We start from the raw sequence: 15,999 nt of genomic DNA, 5'->3' as shown, positions 1-15,999 counted from the left end.
TGTACTGCGCTGTAATATTCTAATAATTGTTTAATTATATGCAGGTGGAAGGTGTTAACTGAGGTCTGTCTTGAGCGCTTGTAAGGAGACTTGCTGAGACAGTGGAGGGTTTGTATTAGGAGCTACATGTTTGTAATCCTTTTACTCTGTACAATAACTGAAACTGAGTAAAGATAGGCTCCAGCATTATCCTTCCACAACAAGCTTTCTGGAATTTAACAATAGATACCAGATTAACATGAAACCAGCACAAATTTTGAGTGTTCATTTTCAGTTTTCCCATATCTTTATTCATGAAAAAAAAGTTGTTTTTTAGTATGGAAAGTTTTATATTCTCTACTGTGACTCCATAAAATTTTAATTCAGTTTTATCCTTCATTAATGGAAAACCAGCAAGCAACACAATCTGGTGTTACTCCAGTTTGTGTACACTCTGTTTTGGTAATCGTACACAAATCTAATCAATTGCATGAATAAAGCTAGGCAGGTCTAAGAGCAATGCGATCTATTCCCATCATAGATTTCTGCTGAGTTAATCCTGTTACTTTATGTAGTTTTGTCTCCTAGATTAACTTGTGTCTATACCAACTTAAAATACTTGTATTTTTCTTCATTTGGTTTCCTCCCCTGGAGTTAAACCAGGCTGGATGCAACATTTTGAAGAAACTATTTGGAACATGTCTCTATGTGTTTGACATTGTGCACTGACCCACTGGCTATTTCATTGTACAGAAGCCCTTTGCATGTGTCAGAGTGGCAGATTGTTTGTTCTTCTCCTGGAAAACAACAGCTCCTTGCATTTTTCCATGTACAAATAGACCATTGGTGACATCTTGAACATCCCTGTACTCTGTTGCTTAAAGCAATTTACACAGTTCCCTTTTAATGTTGTTGTTTAGTGTGTTAGTATTCAAAACAGTCACATTATTTGCTGTTTTTTTTGGTCAATCCACATTTCTGTTCTCTAAAGAAAAGAATTAAACATTTATCGTTGATCAGTTCTGTTTTTGACCAATGCTTCTGGCACAGATAAGAGCAAAAGCACTCCGTATGGGCCAAAATATCCAAGACATTCCAGGACCATCATTCCCCTTCCAATTTGTACACCACTGCACACCAATTCAGTAGTCACATTATGAACTTGAGCACTAGACAACTGACATGGGTTGTAAATTGGTTGGAAGGTAGGAGACGAGTAGGGATAAAGGAAACTGATTCTGGTTGGCAGGATGTGATGAGGTGTTTCCCTGGGATCAGTACTGGGGTTGCAGCTTTTCACCATATATTTCAATATCTTGGATGAGGGAATAGAGAGCTCTATATCCAAGTTTGCAGATGACACTAAAGTAGGAGGAACAGTAAATTGTGTAAATGGGAGCAGGAACTTAAGGGACATAAACAGATTGAACTCCATCTGACAGTTTTGTCCATGAACAATGTGGGGAAGTTTTGTTTAGTTTAGTTTAGAGATACAGCACTGAAACAGGCCCTTCGGCCCACCGTGTCTGTGCCGACCATCAACCACCCATTTATACTAATCCTACACTAATTCCATATTCCTACCACATCCCCACCTGTCCCTATATTTCCCTACCACCTACCTATACCAGGGGCAATTTATAATGGCTAATTAACCTATCAACCTGCAAGTCTTTGGCATGTGGGAGGAAACCGGAGCACCCGGAGGAAACCCACGCAGACACAAGGAGAACTTGCAAACTCCACACAGGCAGTCCCCAGAATTGAACCCGGGTTGCTGGAGCTGTGAGGCTGTGGTGCTAACCACTGCGCCACTGTGCCGCCCCAAAGTGTGAGGTCATCAATGTGAATCCAAAAAAAGCATAATACTCCATTGATGTGGGAGTTGAGTATCTGTATTTAGATGTCCAGACGCAGAAATCACTGATCAGACCTCATCTGGAGTACTGAGTTCAGTTTGCACAACATGTTTGTTTTCCCCTTGAGCATTAAATTCAACCTGATTTAAACCAGGTAGTGTGTGAGGGAGGCATTATGTCAAAACAATGAGGACCCTAACAGGTAGACAGTTTGTTTTGCAATAAAGTTATCTTTTTAAATATACAGTATGCACCCACTTTTTAGGTTAGTCTTGCATACAAATGTAGAGCAGTCATTTTTACTGAAATGAAATCCTTGTGTATGGTGTTTATGGAAGATTTTCTTTTTATAGGTGTATGAAAACCTTAACTACATTTACAAAAATAGTTTCAGATTGGCACCCACTGAATGCTGTCCATACATCGCCCTGCAATAAATGTCAAGATAAAGGTCAAAGAAGGAAAATGCTTTTAGATCGGTAAGTACACTGTTTCTGATTATTTGTTTATATTGAATCATTGTTTGGAATTAGTTTTTGAAACTTCTTAAAATTGTTTCTCCTAGTGTATCATCAATATACATGCTACATTTTGTGGATGGTCTACCACATACAGATTTGGATGCTTACAGATTTGACTTTCAGAGCAACTCGTACAGAATCTGTACCATTATTCAATATTTGCAAGATGTGAAGCACTTTGTGACGTGGATTCAGAATTCTGATGGTATGTATTGCTTTTTCAGGCATTAATGTTCAGGATTTTGACTAATTTTTTTTCCCCCTGTGAGTACTAGTGGTTGCATTGCTTTTCTGTTGGTACTTGAAATGAGCATGTTGGCAAACTAGGAATATAAAACACTAAAGGTCATTCACACTGCAGCTATTGGTCTGGGGGATCAGTAGCCATAGTTTGATTCTAGCTATGTAGAACAGTGTTTGCATTGTCTGCGAGGCCTGGGGTTCCCAACTATCCTGCCCAGAAGAGAGCTGAACACATATAGAGCTTCCTTCAACAGTTATACATTTAAATGTTCAGTGGAGAATTGCTGCTGCTCTCAACATTTAAATTGAGGTCAGATGCTATTTGAAAAAGCGTTCAGGAGGTCTGCCAATAACATTTTTATTTTTCCCTTTCTTTCTCCCCAAGCAAACCACCTCTTTCCCCCGCTCCCCACCACCACGTTTCCTGTTTAGGATTTGCACTGCAAAATTACACTTGCACTTGTAGATTATTTCTCAATTCCCTATAACCTAATGTTCTGTCTTCTCAGAATGGATTGGAAAGGTATTTTTTTAACCTAGATAGTCATTCTTCAAAAATGGAATGATGAAATGAGGAAGTTTTAAATGTAACAGTGGATTGTACTCCTGTAGCTTCTGATTTTTTTTCCTTTTTGTGTTCACTTTTATTGTGTTATCCAATGGTGAATTGAGGGGGAAATTTGGCCTGAAAGGCATTACTTATTGGTGGTAAGCCTTCTGGATTTCACTACGTTCTTGTATATTGAAGGTTAACCTGGTTGCTTGCAAGTCTAAAAAATCTAGATGTTGACTGGCTGGAAAATTGGACTGGGATTTTAAAAAAATAAATAGCTCTCATATCCGTGATGGATAGTGGAAGTGGGAAGGCGGAAGAGTAAAAGTAAACTAAATACCATCCTCTGGAAAGCAGTTGATCGCAGGTGACTTATGTAGACTGTAACATTGATCAGGTAATCAAGAATTTTTTTTTATTCAGTACCGTCTGGATCAAATAGGAGGAAACTTCTCTGCAGGGCTAATGTAAACTGTGTAGGATCATTTACAGAGTAAGTTGTATGTGATCTCTTTATGTAACAGGCTTAATGACAGGTCTTTCTGTTAGTTTCTTTGTTAACTCTGTCCTTGAATACAAACATAAGGTTCCAGACAGCAATGTTATCTTGGGAGAGTGTGTATGGAGCTCCAAAAAATTTATTAAGCAAGACTTTGTTCCTCTTGTCGTTTCCTTTAAAGGTCTTCAAGCTGGTCCAGGTATCCTGTAAACATTCTATTTCTTAAGATGTGCTTTAGTGACCTTCTATAAGTGTTGTACATTCCTGAACCAAGTCATGTCATTAAGGGAAAGAAATCTTGTCTTTTCCTGATCTGGCCTATGTGACTGCAGACTCACGAACGTGAGAGTCTTAACTAGCTGCAACAAATTAGACATCGGCAATAAATTCCAGCCTTGCAGCCATGTCTTAATGTTTTGTTTTAATGTAAAGCGGGAAATCTATGATTTGCCCCTTTGTATCCAATACAATATTATTGTTTGTCTCTCAACAGTCACCAGGGTCAAATTTTTCAGATATCTATTCTTTAATTATCTCTGACTGTACCTTGCCGTACCACTTAATATGGGAAATTTAATTATTGCAAACAAGCACATGTACCTAGCTACCATATACATCTTGTGGAAGCTGTATCCTTTTCATATCTGTTCTGCATAAAAATAACATTTGAGGCTGGGTGCTACATTTTTAAAAATCTAAGTACAATAGTAGAAAAGACAAATTGGGGCTTGGAGATAAGCCTGGTTAATTTAACAAAGGTTTCAGTATTTCTAGTGTATATGGGATACTTACACCCCCTTTGTAATAGTACAAAAAAAGGAAATCATCTTGAAACAGAGGGTTTGACTGGGATACTGAATGAGTGAAGAAAGTATATGGGATGCTTTGTAAATAGCGGTAGTGCATACAAAAACAAGGAGGTCATACTAAACCTTTGCAAATCTCTTAAGGCCTCAGCTGGAGTACCACACTTTAGGAAGGATGTTAAGGCCTTCAAGAAGGTACAAAGATGCTTTACTAGGATGAGCAAGTTCAGTCATGAGAGATTGGAGAAGCAGGAATTGTTCTCTTTGGAGCTGAGAAAGTTAAGGAAGCACCTAATAGAGCTATTCAAAATTGAGGGGTTCTGATAGCACAAGTTGTGAGCAACTACTTCCTCTGGCGAGTGGGTCAGTAACTAGAAGTCATAAGTTTAAAATAATTGGGAAAAGAACTGGAGTTCAAATGTTTTTTTTTGAGAAAAGTGAAGATCTTGAATGCAGTACAAAGAACAGTACCTGAAAGGATGGTAGAATCAGACTCCTTAGGAATCTTTGAAAAGCAATTGTACATGTACTTGGAGAGAATTTATTTGTAGGGTTATAGGGAAAAGGATGGGCTGTGGGCAGCTCTTTCAAAGAGCTGACACAGGCTGACTGTCACCTTCTGTGCTGTAAGATTCTACATGGAAGAATGCCTATCCATATGATCGAGTATCGATGAAATAAATTAGGAATTTTGTGTTGTAAATCATCTGTGTTTAGGTTTGATTAAACTGTTCTTTTAGATGGTATTGACTTCTGTTTTTCCTACCTGATTTTCAGTTAAAAATTGTATTTTACAATGACACTTTTATGTTAAATGATAGCAGAACCTGGAAACACAAAACAGAACAAAATGAGATTATCTATTCCACTTGGAGATAACTTGACAATTGTCAAAACTTAGTTCCATTCTGAGATTATGAACATCACTAGAGCTGGTTGATTTAAAGATTGGAGTAGAAGTTTGGAGCACCGAAGTAAAGTCTGTCTCTGGTATAAAATTAAAGCCCGACCCAGCAACAGTGAACCCAACCCGGGCCCGAGTCCTTTAATTTTTTAAGTGCCCGACCCGACCCCGACACATGTAGTCAGGTTTGGTCGGGTAGCCAGGCTTTACTGCAGCATGTGGAGTCTGGACTGCACGTTTCCCGCCTTGATATCTGAATGTTCATTTGAAGATTACTTCCCGGAGCAAGGCAGCACTGTCCGCGTCCAGCCCGACCTGACCTGAGCCCGCATGCTGGACCTGGAAGAGAGACCCGACCTGAACCCGACAGATGTTGTCGGGTCTGGTCGAGGTCGGGTAGCCACGCTTTACACCGAAGGAGTCCATTTGGTTAATTGTTTCTTTGTCTTTGGAGCAATCCAAAATTGATTCCACCGCCCAGGTGCTTCTCATAGCCCTGTATCTTTCTCTAGTCCCAATGATTCCCATAAAAGATGAAGTGATCTCTGCCCCCTCAACCCCCCTCTATTGTAAGCATTCCATCCTCCAACAACTCTCTGCATAAAGAAATGTCTCGAATAATTTTTCATCTCGTGGCAGTAATTTTAAATTGGTTATTCCTCATCACCAGCTCCCCAGCTAGAGGAGCTAGTCTTTAATAGGTATTTTTTAGAAATAGGTAAATATTTCCTTGGTCGCCTTTGCTCCAGTGGAAATAATCCTAGTGTATCTCCTTATTTCTATAGTTTTCCATCCCTGGCATCCACCTAGTGAATCTATGCACTGACCTTAGTTTCTTTTCTATAATGGGTTGCCTAAAACGGAGTACAGTACTCCAACATAACTAATATTTTGGTAAATTTTAATGTTAGTCCATTATTGTACTCTATGCTCCTATTTATAAATGTTTGAAAGCTTTTTATTTATATATGCAAGTATTGCAGTTTGATTTTTGCAGAAAGAATAAGGATCTACATTTATATTACACAGCATAAAATGTAACTACAAATATTCCTGCACTTATGATGTCCATGCTGATAGTATGTGGCTTCAGTTAGAGTTTTTGGAAGATGTATGCTAGATGGTGAGCTGGTTTATATATTTTTTAGAAAGTATCCCAAAATGCAAACTAAGGTTTTAGGTCGTAGTGGCTGTGAGCTAATTTTTTTAAAAGACTTTATGAACAATTTATTACACTACGTGCTTGGTTAAATAACTAGAAAACATATCAGTCATTTTTCAAACAACTTGCTCGATAGCTGTGTTTCTAAGGGTTTTTATGTTTTTGTGTGGTCTTGCAGGGTCATGGCTTGAATGTGATGACCTGAAAGGTTCCAGTAGTTGCAGGCATTCAACTTTAAAAGTTCCTGCACATGAAGTTCACATTGTAGTCTGGGAAAATACAACTCTGAGCAGCAATATACTTCTGCCTCGTGATTCATCCTCTGCAATTTGCATTAGTGCCCCATTTTTCAAGAGTGATGCCACTTCCTTTGTGTCACAGCTGCTGTGTGAAACGTCATTAAATAGTCCTGTTCAGTTAAGTTCAGTCGAGAAACCAATGCTGAGTACATTTACAGAGATTACTGCACCGAATGTAAACTGTGTAAAGGAAAATGATGAACAAGGAACTTCAAATAGTAACTTACTTTCAGGTCTGGAGCATCTGGCAGATGATGCAGTGGTAACATTGAATCTTGTTGAAATTAAAGTGGACAGTGAGGGGAACCCAATAGACAACACTCAATTCATACCAAGTGCTCAACAATGTGATTTCCAGGGAGAGCAGAAGAATCCATTTTTACAAAAGTCATCTCTTGTGACACAGATGACTGTTGATCATAATGTGTCTGTACAACCTTGTACTGTGATACAGTATAATAATGAAAAATGCCAACAAATGGACCAGCCAACTGTTGTAAAACCTGACATGCCCCAAAAGTACATCTTACCGTCTGATGCACCTTTCTGCCCACCCAGAGCATCTCAACTACAAGCAACTGATACAGCTGATGTTAAGTCTGCAGTAGTACAAAAGGATTCCACTGTGAAAAAGTTAACAAGTCCAGCTGCCTGTCCTATACAAGAAATAGAGACTGCATCTGTTGGTTCAGACATACCTGTACAGCCTAATAGAAAAACACAAAAGAAAGGTTGCATCAAAATCCCACCATCTCCGATCTTGAGAACACCTACTGTAAATGGGTCGTCAGCTGATGTTTCTCGGCCTCCAGCAGCTAATAGAAGCTTCGCTGTAGGCTGGACAAGGAGCTTGTTGAACCGCCACCTTTCAACATTGACGAGCAATGAACCTAGAATATTGTCTCTGAATGAAGTGAATGCTCATAAAGGGGGTGTTTTGTTAAAAATGACTGATCCAAAGCACCCTATAAAGGAACATTTTGATGGGTTCAAAATCAAAAATCTCTCAAAACATGCACAAAAGACAGCCAAAAATTTACCTGTGACTCCAAATTCAAATATTCCCAACATTGCATGCATGCAGAATGGCAACCATTTGCCTCGAGACTCTGGTAATATGAAGGAAAACTGCAAAGTACTGTTGCCCAAGACCGTGTCTTCCGGTGTCCATACTTTAAACAAAGCATTTCTTTCTAATTCATCAAAATATGCTAATCCCATAACGTGTGAAACAGGGACTTCTAATATAAAGAATCAGAGCTCTGTCCCAGTCAAGAAAACAGAACCGCATCATATAGACTCAAAAGCTCATAATCTTCGTCTCAAGTTGCTCAAAAAACTTCAAGTCAAAAAAGATCAACTAGCTTCACTTGATCAGCTAATGAAGACTAAGCAATGTGGTGAATCTGCTACTGAATATGTTGGTACTTGTAGCTCTGAAGCTCAGTTAAAACTCACAAATAATGGGAGCATGATGTACGATGATGTTTTGAATGAACTTTGGCGTGAGCTTGGCGTTGAAGATAAGTCTGTTTGTACAGCCAGTTCTAGTGCTTCATTGAGTAGTAGCCCAAGCCATCATGAATTACTTGCAGAACTGTTCACTCCAGCTACAACCACTATTACATCTGGTTGTATGCAAAGCAATCACTTAAGGCTTTGTGGAATGTCAACAGATGGCGTTGCAAATTGTGAACTAAGTAATGGGTGTATCATAGGTCCAAGGACTGCTAATGGTGACCACACATCCCCGCCTATTTCAGCTTTACAGGTGCAGCACCATGCTTATAAAAATGAATCAGTCAGTGTAGCTAATGCCTTTGCATCGGTTTTTGAGAGTCCCACGAAGGAGGAAATGTTGGTAGATTTATTGTCCACTTCAACTCTTAACTCTTTAACAGGAGATCATGAAGATGAATTGCCTAACTTTGATGAAAATCTTTTTGAAAACTGCTAGGAAGTGGTGGTAATTTTATTAGAACAGGATTCTTGGTTTAAATAATTTTGTTATTTCTCATTCTGTTGTCCATAAATTGGAATATAGAATAAATTGTGCCCAGTTTCTTGCATGTATAAAAAACATTTATTGTTTTTTAATTTCATGGCAAATAGGTGATTCATGTATTGTATGAATGTACCTCTTTGTTCTTGGGTAGTTTCATGGTACTTGAAGAATATGAGGATCTGGTAATTCCAGGCTGTAGGACACTACTGAATAGAATGTTGGCCATCCACATTTGATGTAATGTTGCTAACTTTCCTTTTAAGAAAAAACTGAATCAGATGTGCCATTTTGACAAATGAAGTTCAGTTTGCTGTAGGTTGCTTTAACATACTTACCTGAATAATTCTACATTTTTGTTAAAATTCATTTGAAAATTTAGAAAAGTGCAATTTGTCAACCCGAATTCTTTGTGAACTGCATATTTGCATAAACTTACAATGATTATATCACCAGTGTTTTCCTGTAACTTATTGCAGGCATAGGCACAACAAACAAAACTGAGCAAAACTAGTTTCAAGTTAACAAAATACTAAAAACGATAGATTAAGATCATAGTAATACTAAACCAGCTCACAGCAGCCAAAAGCAGTCGACCCATTGGAAGTCTGTAATACCTCTGAGTTCAGCTATAATCTATTTGAGCTCTGTTCTTGCAGTTCATATCATCTAAGTCCATCCATTAGACTGTCGTCCTATAAATTCCCCATCATGTGTAATTTTTACTTAAGTGTAAATAATGGGAAAAATTTGCCTCTTGTGCAATATGGTTTATAATTTTTGTAAATAGTGGAAGTTCTCCTAGTTGATTTAAAAAGGCAGTTGAGAGAGATGCTGGACTTACAATTTAAACTAGAACATCATGTAAAACAAGGTGACTTAAAATAAAAGATAGTCACTGTGTTGTGACAAGTTTTAAAAAAAACTGCTAGAAACACACAAATAGGTCAATCAGCATCTGTGGAGAGAAGATTATGATCAACCTTTTGGGAGAGAGCCTTCTCCAGCATTCTGCTCAACACATCAACTTTTTTTCTTCATGGATACTGTGTATTTTCACCATTTTTCTATTAGTTTCAGATCTCCAACATTTGCAGATCTTTACTCTTTATCTTATTTTATACTATGCTCAGTGTTATTTCTTGGCTTTTGAAAATTTAATGTAGACATTTGTGCTGAAAGCTCGAAGGTATGTATATATTTTCTTCAGTGGCCTTAAAGTTGACATTTAGGCTGACTTTATTTAAGGAATGTTATCTAATATTTGCTGTTCATTTTTGTGAACTCTAATGTAAAGACATGCATCTTCTGATGAGAATTGCACCAGTAGAAGACAACTTGAACCAGACCACCAACACACATCCCAAAAAATTAACATATTTTGCTCTCTCAGCCCAAAGTAATTGATATATTTTCCAGTCCCCATGTAAAATATTTCAATGTTCTACTTGAATTGCTTTAATATGTTTCTCTGGTGGTGAAATTTCAGTTTTGTTTGGTCATTGTACTTAAGTTGACATGCTGCCAAATAATAAACTCATCCCAATTTACCTAACGCTCAGTTGGTCAAGACTAGAAATATGTCTATTCAAAATACTCTTGTATTATCTTAATCTAATAACTTGCATTCTATAACTCAAAGTTTCATGTTTCAGAGTGGAAGAAAACAAGTGAGTATGGAGCAGGATAGAACGGAAAACAAATGGTTAAGGGGGAACCAAGAGTGCAATAATTAACAAGAAGCTTTTCAAAGGGAAATGGCAGGTTAGAGGTTTTTCCAGAGGGTAGGGCATAGTTGGCTAAAAGAGCAACCACCAATGGAGTGGAGGACAAAGCTTGAATTGATGTCGGAGGAGCAGGAGTGCTAGGGATTTAGGATTGGCGATTGAAGTAGGATACGAACATATGAATTAGGAGTAGGATGGGGTGTAAATGATATTTTCACTTGACATTGGCTTTCATCTGAAGGAGTTTATTTGGTAGTGGTGGAGGCCATTATAGTGTGTGTTCAAGATAATGCTGCGATTATGCATCGGGGGAGTTGACCTGGATGGGTAGACAGGAAGGCTGATAAATTCAAAGTCTGAGCCTCTTGTGGCATAAGTGCCCACTTGTTTAAATTAGGAACTTTCCCTGATGTAACCAATGTTGGTGAGGCTGTGCCAGAACTCCTGGGCAGCTGTATCCCAGCACTCAGTGGGATGTCTGCCCCATTTTGTTCAGTGTATGGTTGTGAATCAATACAGATGTGGATATGTAAATGTAATTGTGGTAAGCTCTTGGTGTGGTCAAGATTGAGTTGATCGCTAAAGGGATAAGTTGAAATATTGAATATTGCCTCATGTTGAAAAGACACTGGACTAATCTTTCTCTGCTGTATGTGAAGAAGTCCAAGTGAACAGTTGACCTGTTGAAAGTACTGCTAGGTGCATTGACTTTGGGATTCAAAGCTTGTATTTTTTCTGGGACAGTCATTTACTGGAAAAGGAAACTGAACGTTGCAGAGTTTTGGGCAAGGCAGGACTGGATAGAATCAGTTATAACAAACAGGTGACTGGAACTTGGGTTTCAGTTTACAATATTGCTCTGCAGTGTGTGGAAGCAAAACATCCAGCTGTTTTAAACCAGCTGCTGCAAAAAAAAAATGGAACATATTTTCTGGGAACTGGCCCTCAGCAAATACCAGTTGTTATAGCTGTTTTCAATGACTTAGAGTTATTCAAGTTGACACCAGTGGAACTAATCCATCAGGACTGTTGAGAAAACCACAGAAGTTCTGGAAGGCTGCACAGTATTGGTGGAGTTGGGATTGCCGGGGAACTGCTATTGAATGGAAATCGGTGTTTGCATCTTGAGACGAAATCTGGAGATCTACTTGAAACGTTCAAAGACCTGGAGGACTTTGTGGCTGTAATTGGTGCTACCTTTGCTGAGAGGACTACCCAAAAGACTTGAGATCTATCTTTGTTGCATCTGACAATTAACATGTAATCTTTTAAGCTAAATATCTATCGACTGTGATTTAACTGTTAATGTTTAAGGTTTGTTGGTTTGGTTTATGTTAAAGTAAAATTTATAAGAGTGAAATCTTTTCCATTTGTTTTATTTTAATTCTGGTCGGTCAGTGGACTGGATGCTTTTCGTTTGTGATCTCCACAGAGATGATGATGTGTGCCTGGGAAATGCTCAATGTCTGAGGCACACAGCAAGGTAAAAGTGGTGGAGACCAGTTACAAAAGGGGGGTCAAGACCTGCTGTATTGCCCGAGGATTTCTGAGGGCTAGGCTATACCCACGTCAGGTGTAAGTAGATTCAGCCCATGCAAGTAAGAACATAAGAAATAGTAGCAGGAGTAGGCCATCCAGCCCTTTGAGCCCACGCCACCATTCCATGAGATTATGGCTGATCATCTACTTCAACACCATTTTCTCGCACCTTGATGATAATATGTAGAAATCTATCGATCTCAGTCTTGAACATACTCAACGACTAAGCCTCCACAGCCCTCTGGGGCAGAGAATTCCAAAGATTCACCACCTTCTGAGTAATGAAATTATTTCTCGTCTCAGTCCTAAATGGCTTGTCCCTTATTCTGAGATTGTCCCCTGGTTCTGGACTCCCCAGCCAAGGGAAACATCCTTCCCGCATCAACCCTGTTGAGCCCTGTAAGAATTTTGTATGTTTCAATGACTTCACCTCTCATTCTTCTGAACTCTTGAGAATAAAGGCCCCATATATTCAATCTTTCCTTATAGGACAGTCCCTCCATCCTAGGAATTAGTTTGGTGAACCTTGAGGAAGGGAGGGATGTAATTGGTGGTACCTATTTATTTTCCTGTTGGAACTCATTGGCAAATGTCCATTAGGTGCAGCATCCAGAAGAAATAGTCCTTAAGTTTGTGACCATTTGAATTTAAATCAGAGGATCTGCACTGTGCTATGGATGCCACCCATTCGAGTAATGCAATAGATGATTTTTTCTTTCTTTCCAAGTTTGGGAAGAACAGGATTGGGATTGAGGGGGGACCAATGGCTGCAGCTTTTGGACTCACCGATATCAGCTATTACTACCGGTGCACATATCCGTTGCTAGATAAAATAAGTTAATCGTCCATCTAGTTTGCCTTCTGCCATCCTGGTAGTGGCATGATACATTGATACTTAATTATAGCAATTAATCTCTCAGTTAGATTACAACTGACCAAGAAAGGACATGAGGAAAGCCCTCATTTATTTATTTAGAGATACAGCACTGAAACAGGCCCTTTGGCACACCGAGTGTGCCGACCAACAACCACCCATTTATACTAACCCTGCAGTAATCCCATATTCACTACCACCTACCTACACTAGGGGCAATTTACAATGGCCAATTTACCTATTAACCTGCAAGTCTTTTGGCTGTGGGAGAAAACCGGAGCACCCGGCGAAAACCCACGCGGTCACAGGGAGAACTTGCAAACTCCGCACAGGCAGTACCCAGAATTGAACCCAGGTCCCTGGAGCTGTGAGGCTGCGGTGCTAACCACTGTGCTGCTTGTGTTGGAAAGCTTTGGGAACCATAGGTCCTGTACCTCCTAAGCAATCTACATTTGTCTCATGTCTCATTGCTGATATGCTGTATCCCAAAATATGCTATGAAATAAATTTAACTGCCTTGAGCAGCTGCTAACTTTCCAGCCCTTTTCCTTCACTCCACCTCCAGATGTTGGGCCCTATCAGGAAGTGTTTTTTATGCTCTGTGCAAGGTTCCTCCCACTCTTCATCTAACCTTAACAGCATATCCTATTCCTTTTTCCCTCATATGCCTATCTAGCTTCCCTTTAAACACATCTATGCTATTCATGCAAGTACTTGTGGTAGCTTGTTGCACATTTTTAACAGAGTAAAGAAGTTTCTCCTGAATTCCTTATTGGATTTATTAGGTGGAGAGAAAGCTGCCCTGTGCATTGTTTGAAAAGAGCTAAAACATTATGTAATAATAAAGCCCACGTCAAATTTCCAGTGTCTAATTAATTTGCGATCCACACCAGCAGAAAGCACTTTGCTGGAGTGGATTAATTTTAAACTGCACCAAAATGTTTTGCATAGTGCCATCTGGTGGCTTGTCTGCTGTACTACAGGCATTAACAAGCTGTGTAGAAAGGAATTTCTGGTGCTAGAGAAAGATGAAAAGTCCAGCTTTGATCTCTGTATATTTTGCTACTGGTTGTAAGGGAAAATAGAGATCACAGTAGTATCACTCGTGTCGTACTAAAAGGCATAGTCTCCAACGGCAACTATGTCACTCCACACTAAATTGCATTGCATCGCAACAAGTTTACGTCGTGAGCTGTTCCAGGTTTGGTTGGTCTATAAAGTGAGCTGATCTCAGCCATGGTGCTGGCAGGGGCACTCTACCCCTGGTCTCAAACTCTTTAACATAGAGAGCAGAAAATCATAAGCATGTGTGGATGTTGGATGACGACATTATTAAGCTGGACTGTATTGCCCTGCTATCCTTGTCTGATGTATGTAAGCATCCTTGTTCAAGCTAGGTTATTCTGTGCATCAGCTGGTAGTACTCTCACCTCTGGTCAGAAGATTGTGGATTTGACTTTTTGCACCATCCAATCCGATACTCCATTGCAGTCCTGCCGGAATGCTGCATCATTTAGAGGGGCTGTACTTGGGAAAAGATGTTTAACTGAGGTCCCATCTGCCTGTTAGCCCGAGCTACCCCTTGTGGTAGCACATTCCACATTCTTACAATCCTTTGGGTAAGGAAGTTAACATCTGGATGTTAAAAGGAGCCATGGCACTATTCAAAAAAAGTGATATCCTGGCTAGACTAACTGTACCCTGAATAAAGTCTCTTCTAGTGCATTAACAACTTACAAGCCATGTTGTTGTTTGTCCAGTCCATAATGTTTTTTGACCTAAAATGGCACCAAATACCATTTTAATCTTTCAGTAATGTTTGAGGGTGACCCAATTAGTATCGTATTAACTTGTTCTTTTTCTGAAATGTACCAGGTGTTCATTGCAGTATTCTTAATGTTAGTATTACCTTCCAGTACCCAGTACTGTTATGTGAAGTGAATGTTTTAATCAATCAACATTTTCAACTTTTGTCTTTTTTTTAAAGTGATATTGTATAAGTTAATTTTGATAGAACTTTTAGATCGATAAATTCAAAATGATTACGGTCAAAGTACACAGTAAGACTTCTAATTTCTCTAGGCAATGGCCGAAGATCAAGATTGTAGCTCATGCCTAATAGTGCAATTACTGGGTGTGGAGCAGTTGAAGTGAAGGGTGAGTATATTGTGGAAAGTGAACTGCAAATTGTTAAACTGTGGTTCTCTGTGAACCCTGATGAACATCAGAAGATGAGCTATGGTTTCCTCTTCCTGTTCCTCTACTTAAGGAAAGGGTAGAAATACTGAACTGTAGTTTCAGGCTAGTGCCTTGTTCTGCTATTAATCATAAGTGCAAGATGGGAATTGAATGTTTTACTTAGGACAGTGCAAAACATTTGTTAATTAAACTTTCTGTTAGTCTAATATTTATAAGCCATACAGTACAGTTTTTGTCAACCTTGCAAATTTATTTCTTGCCCTTGTTTCCTTGATTGTGCCTCACCATTCTTTGATCTGAAGGACACCAATCAAGTCTGTCCCTAATTCTCAACCACGCTATAGCCAACTACTTAGGAACTGCATGAGAGTAGCAAGGTGTGATTCCGCATTACGTTTTACATAACCAATCTAAAGTGACAGCTTTTTTTTTCCTGCAGTCTCTTTGCCCTGTCATCAGAAACTTGTGGTGTGAGCCTATGTGAAACAGTAGCTGTAGTATACTGCAGCTTAATTTAAAATAATTTTATGCTGAACTGTTCAAAAATAATTCAATATTTTGTATAAACATATTGATAAGAATGTTGTAAAATTAAAGGGGTGGATGCATACAATTTTGCTGCAGATGGCTATGAATCTATAGTGGGAATTAATGAAAACTACTCACTCAAAATGCACTGTGTTCTTAATGTCGATTTCACATAAAAATTATAAATCTTTCTGTCATTCCTGGTTATAAGAAATTAAAAATGCAAACCAAGCACTGGGGTTCATATTTAGAGGGATAGAATTGAAAAGCAGGGAACTTAAACTTGCATAATAGACCACAATTGG

At 38.9% G+C, this 15,999-nt stretch overlaps 1 protein-coding gene across 3 annotated transcripts in view; it reads left to right on the top strand.

Annotated features, from left to right (window-relative positions):
* The window catches only part of uspl1 (ubiquitin specific peptidase like 1), a 40,168-nt gene extending 28,497 nt beyond the window's left edge, over positions 1–11,671 (top strand). For all 3 annotated transcript variants that reach the window (XM_068033529.1, XM_068033527.1, XM_068033528.1), the window contains 3 exons: positions 2,192–2,317; positions 2,404–2,564; positions 6,705–11,671. In XM_068033529.1, the coding sequence (XP_067889630.1) occupies positions 2,192–2,317; positions 2,404–2,564; positions 6,705–8,782 (2,365 nt within the window). In that variant the 3' untranslated portion in view covers positions 8,783–11,671. The remainder of the gene's footprint in view (positions 1–2,191; positions 2,318–2,403; positions 2,565–6,704) is intronic.
* Positions 11,672–15,999: the final 4,328 nt, after the last annotated feature.

Source organism: Heterodontus francisci, chromosome 6 (assembly GCF_036365525.1).
Source record: "Heterodontus francisci isolate sHetFra1 chromosome 6, sHetFra1.hap1, whole genome shotgun sequence".
In the NCBI taxonomy this organism is placed as follows: Eukaryota; Metazoa; Chordata; class Chondrichthyes; order Heterodontiformes; family Heterodontidae; genus Heterodontus; species Heterodontus francisci.
The sequence above is the reverse complement of the archived record's forward strand: the minus strand, read 5'-3'. Positions and strand labels throughout refer to the sequence as shown.